This window comes from Salvelinus sp. IW2-2015, linkage group LG8 (genome assembly GCF_002910315.2).
Source record: "Salvelinus sp. IW2-2015 linkage group LG8, ASM291031v2, whole genome shotgun sequence".
Classification (NCBI taxonomy): domain Eukaryota; kingdom Metazoa; phylum Chordata; class Actinopteri; order Salmoniformes; family Salmonidae; genus Salvelinus; species Salvelinus sp. IW2-2015.
The window spans coordinates 3,510,114-3,515,706 of NC_036848.1; the positions used below are offsets into that span (position 1 = coordinate 3,510,114).

Sequence of the window (5,593 nt, forward strand, 5' to 3'; positions counted from 1 at the left end):
GAGACGCCCCAAAAAACTCCCCCCCTTCATAAAACTTATACATTCTCTATGGACGCGGGAGCGCACCGTACCCCTTCACCATGACGACCGACCGGCACCCCCACTCCGTCCCCTTAAAGAAAACACACTCGTCCTCCATCGCTCCCCCTCTACAGACATAAAGACGCCCCTTCTCCGACGGACAGCACACGGAATTAAGAAGACACCAGCGAAACTACAACACGGTACGAAGGAACTGACAACAATAAAAATGACACACATCACAACTGAGAATGGTGACCGCAAATAAGCAACACCACAAGACCACACAAAACCAAGTACTTTACACACACTACATCAACAATTCAACAACACAGTTCCAATTATCGATTTCCCCGTCCCTCCCTTCTCTTTCCCCCTCTCTCGCTCTCCTTCCCACATCCCTTCTCTCTCTGTCCATCATGCAGTAATGAGTTCAGCCAGCTGGTGGCGTCAGAGTACCTCAGCTTCTTTGACTTCTCTGGTCTGTCATTGGACAAGGCCCTGAGGTAAGCCCAGTCAGCACTATTCTCACAGCACTGCTCACAACACATTAGCCTAACACTGATTTCTCTGAGTATAGAGCTGTAGTGTGCCTCTATTTTGCTATACAGTCAACTGTCACCTCCTGGAATACAGTATGCCATGATTTGGGACTGTCTTGAATGCATGTATTAAACCACAGCATGCAGATATCCAGAGTAAATGAACATGTTTGTATTGGGAGTGGTGAACCACACTTACACTGAGTTTACACTGACTGAATGTGCACTGCATTGTATTGTACTAATCTACTTTAGCCTCACTCATACGACGCCATTATCAATTTCAAAAATAAATGAGAGTAAGCCTAGAAATGGAGACAGTAGCTTATGGCCTATATCACTGTACGGACAGATACACTCTGCATTCTAGCCTGAAAACAATACTGCCTTCTCACTCGTTGGTCTTTGACCTAATTCTCAGGAACTTCCTGAAAGCCTTTCCTCTGATGGGGGAGACCCAGGAGAGAGAAAGGATCCTGGTCCACTTCTCTAAGAGGTTCTGTGTCTGCAACCCCACAGCCCTCGCCCCCGAAGGAAAGGACATATCCGAACGGAATGATAATGATGAAGAAGATGATGGTGATGATGATTATAATTAGGGTGTTGGGGAGGCTTGGGAAGACTATGATGAGGATGAGGATGAAGACTGTCTTGGACATTCTACTCAGGGACACTCAAAGTCAATCTTTTATGAATCATTCTTTATTATCAGCACACTGGAGAGGTTCCAACCAACTCAATGCACCAAGTACACATGTCGATCAGGAGCTCTCCCGGGGCAGTCCTGTTAGTTAGTTCTCTTATATACTGCAGACAAGTTATATTTGCATCATATAGCTTATTCATCATTCATAATGAATTATTCATTAACGTTTGCTTCATTCATGTGACCGACCAATACTGGTTCATGCCAGTACCTCACGAGACTTCTCTCTAAACTGAGACCTTGAAACTGAGATATCTTTCGTTCTCAAAACAAGGGTCTGGTCGTACTGTCAAATTGCAGATACTGATAGTGAAGATTCGTTCAATCAATCACTCGCGTGAACACAGAAATTGGTTGTTAGGAAAGCACAAACATAACATTTTCCATCACAAGACGATAACAGCTTTGTTGCCTTGAATGAAAAACCAGTGCCGGGTCTTGCCACTAAGCGACATAAGAATACGCTTAGGGACTCATGGCCGCTAGGGGGCCCTGACCCCCTTTCCTTTTTTTAGGAAGTCAGAATAGTAAAACACACAAGGTACAATTTAAACATTTGGTAGTGCATAAGCAGTTTTTTTCTTGTTATCTCAGTCACTGACAGTCACTCAATTACCCCATGTCAGTTTTATAGATTACTAGGTAAGTTAGTCTAGCCAGCTATATAAACCTTKTAGTAATCATTGCCCAATTACTGACCGGGTATGCAAGGCACGTGGCCCTGACTTCCAGGGGGTCCCAATTTACTTTGTTGGTCACGCTCACTCAGATAACATATTAACATGGCATACAGCGCCTTCAGAAAGTATTCATACCCCTTTACTTTTTCCACATTTCGTTGTGTTACAAAGTGGGATTAAAATGGATCTATACAAAATACTCTGTAATTTCAAAGTGGAAGACAAATTCAAAAATTTGTAACAAAAAAAGATACAAATAATACACTAATATATCTTGATTAGATAAGTATTCAATCCCCTGAGTCAGTACATGTTGGCATCACCTTTGGCAGCGATTACAGCTGTGAGTCTTTCTGGGTAAGTCTCTAAGAGATTTGCACACCTGGATTGTACATTATTTGCAAATTATAATTTTTTTWAATTCTTCAAGCTCTGCCAAGTTGGATGTTGATCATTGCTAGACAGCCATTTACAATTCTTTCTCAGATTTCCAAGCCAATTTATGTCAAAACTGTAACTAGGACATTCAATGTTGTCTTGGTAAGCAACTCCAGTGTATATTTGGCCTTGTATTTTTGGTTATTGTCCTGCTGAAAGGTGAGTTTTCCTGTTAGAATACAGACTGAACCAGGTTTTCCTCTAGGATTTTGCCTGTGCTTCCCTCTATTCTGTTTCTTTTTATCATAAAAAACACCCTAGTCATTGCTGATGACAAGCATACCCATAACATGATGTAGCCACCACCATGCTTGAAAATATGAAGAGTGGTACTCAGTGATGTGTTGTGTTAGATTTGCCCCCAAACATAACGCTTTGTATTCAGGACAAAAAGTAGATTTCTTTGCCACATTCTTTGCAGTTTTACTTTAGTGCCTTGTTGCAAACAGGATGCATGTTTTGGAATATTTTTATTCTGTACAAGCTTCCTTCTTTTCACTCTGTCAATTAGGTTAGTATTGTGGAGTAACTACAATGTTGTTGATCCATTCTCAGTTTTCTCCTATCACTGCTATTAAACTCTAACTATTTTAAAGTCACCATTGGCCTCATGGTGAAATTCCTGAGCGGTTTCCTTCTTCTCTGGCAACTTAGTTAGGAAGGACGCCTGAATCTTATTTGTGACTGTGTTTATTGATACACCATCCAAAGTGTAATTAATAACTTCACCATACTCAAATCTATATTCAATGTCTGCTTTTTAAAATTTTATTTACCCATCTACCAATAGGTGTGAGGCATGGAAACCCCCCTGATCTTTGTGGTTGAATCTGTGTTTCAAACTCACTGCTCGACTGAGGGACATTACAAATAATTGTATGTGTGAGGTACAGAGATGAGGTAGTCATTAAAACATTATGTTAAACACAATTATTGCGCACAGAGTGAGTCCATGCAACTTAATATGTGACTTTTTAAGAAAAGTTTTACTCCTGAACTTATTTAGGCTAGTCATATCAAAGGGGTTGAATACTTATTCACTCAAGACATTTCAGCTTTTCATTTTTAATTAATTATTCTTTTTTTTCAAAAAAACATAATTCCGCTTTGACATTGTGGGGTATTGTGTGTGAACACAATGTGGGAAAAGTTAAGGGGTGTGAATACTTTTTGAAGGCATTGTAAGTCATGGCAAAATGTGTGGAATTAGCTATGAAACTGAAAAAGATTCTCTCCATCCCATGGCAAAATGTGTAGAATGGCAGGAAATTCGCTTTAGAACTGCAAAGTTTTAGTTCTGCCCCATGGCAAAGTGAGCAGAATCGCATTAAATGAGTTTTAAAACTACAAAATGTTCTCTCTGCACCATGGCGAAGTAAGCAGAATCGCATTAAATGAGTTTTAAAACTACAAAATGTTCTCTCTGCCCCATGGGAAAWTKTTTAGAATTGCTGGAAATTAGCTATACATTTCAAAAAGTTTCTCATCATCACATGGGAAAATGTGTAGAATTGTCAAAACTGTGCTTTAAAACTGCAATGATTTCTCTACGCCCCATGGCAAAATTTGTAGAATTGCAGGACATTAACATTAGAGCTGCTCATTTTACTCTTCGTCATCAAGAGGTAGGCCACTAAAAGGTTTTGCCCGTGAGGTGGAGCTGCCCCAACCAGATTCTCCCCAAAAACTTTAAAAAAACATGACATTACTTACATTCACATTTTGAAYGGCATATTATAAAGTATTATGCTAGGTATTGTTGAGACTTCAAAATATAAGATAGTCACTCATGACATTTAGATAACATTCAAAAATATGTTCTCTTCTTCCAACAGACGGAGCCCATACGTTAACCTGCGCCCTAATGCTGCTCAACACTGATCTACATGGACACGTATGTACAGCTCTGTTATCAAACCTACAATCTGTGGAGATGGATGGAAATCAATGTAAAGGCAGGATCCCCCCTACTGCAGTCGACTCATTGTATTTATATTTTTAGCTTGGCTGTCTTTAAGAATACTCCCCCTCCTTAAGCCACTTCTAAACACCTGTTTAGAAGTGATGTGCTGCATCAACATAGCTCCCCTCTCTCTCTTTCTCTCTCTCTTTCTCTCTCTCTCGCTTCTGTGCTCTGTCCTACTTTTTTGGCCTCTTTCTGTCTTCTGTCTCCTGCCTCCTCTTTGTCTCCTTCCTCCTCTTTCTGTCTCCTTCTGCCTCCTCTTTCTGTCTCCTACTACTAAATACCACAGTATACTACCACAGTATACTGACTCTTAGCCAGTGTTACTTTAACATGCGCTCTCACAATCTCTCCCTCTCTCCTTCMTTTCTTCTCCTCTCCTCTCATTCCCTCTATCCTTCCTTTCTTCTCCTCTCCTCTCATTCCCTCTATCCTCCTGCGTTCTGTCTGTCCTCTGTGTGACCTCTGTGTAACCTCTGGTCGTCCTGCTCCGTAGGTGGTAAGTGGTTTTTAGCACTAACCTCGTCTGTGTCTCTCCATGTACAGTATACAGTATATCTGTGGCTGTAATGTAACCAATCAACACATAGTGCATGATGATGAGAATAGCTAGTGCCCTAACTGCACAGCACTGACACCTAGTGGTCAATATTTCAAAGGTTTCTCAACAGATACAGTATTTAGCTTTAATTCTCTGTGTGGTTTTGTTTCTCTTGTCCAGAACATTGGGAAGAAGATGTCTTGCCAGCAGTTCATCAGTAATCTGGATAGCCTAAATGACGGCAAAGACTTCCCTAAAGACCTATTAAAGGTGTGTTCACCAATGCTAGGACAATATTGATAATGTAATAATTGGTCAGATTCCAAAGTTGACATTACTCTGAAGTTCATTCAGTACAATGAGGTGTAATGTGAGTTTTCTCTCCCACCATTTTGATTTCTTCACTTCCTCTTCCTGTTTAGGTGTTGTATAATTCAATAAAGAACGAGAAACTTGAATGGGCAATGTGAGTATCCCTTCTCAGGTGTGTGTGTGCGTGCGTGCGTGCGTGTCCTATGTTATTTCTGATGTCTGGTGTATTGCAGTGAGGAAGAGGAGTTCAGGAAGAGTCTATCAGAGCTGGTGGAGGAGCAGTGTGAGGGAGGGGGGAAGAGGGGGGTTGCCAGGGTAACGGATGGCAATAACCCTTTCATCGCCATCCCCATCCTACTCAACGCTGTCACCTATAAACATGGTGTCCTG

The 5,593-nt window shown here is 41.1% G+C and overlaps 1 protein-coding gene across 1 annotated transcript in view; it reads left to right on the forward strand.

Moving 5' to 3' along the window:
- Positions 1-5,593, forward strand: part of LOC111967088 (PH and SEC7 domain-containing protein 2-like) — a 55,758-nt gene that overhangs the window by 40,466 nt on the left and 9,699 nt on the right. Inside the window, exons 5-10 of the mRNA XM_070444646.1 lie at positions 447-527; positions 985-1,142; positions 4,223-4,281; positions 5,072-5,161; positions 5,314-5,357; positions 5,437-5,587. Coding sequence (XP_070300747.1) covers positions 447-527; positions 985-1,142; positions 4,223-4,281; positions 5,072-5,161; positions 5,314-5,357; positions 5,437-5,587 — 583 coding nt within the window. The remainder of the gene's footprint in view (positions 1-446; positions 528-984; positions 1,143-4,222; positions 4,282-5,071; positions 5,162-5,313; positions 5,358-5,436; positions 5,588-5,593) is intronic.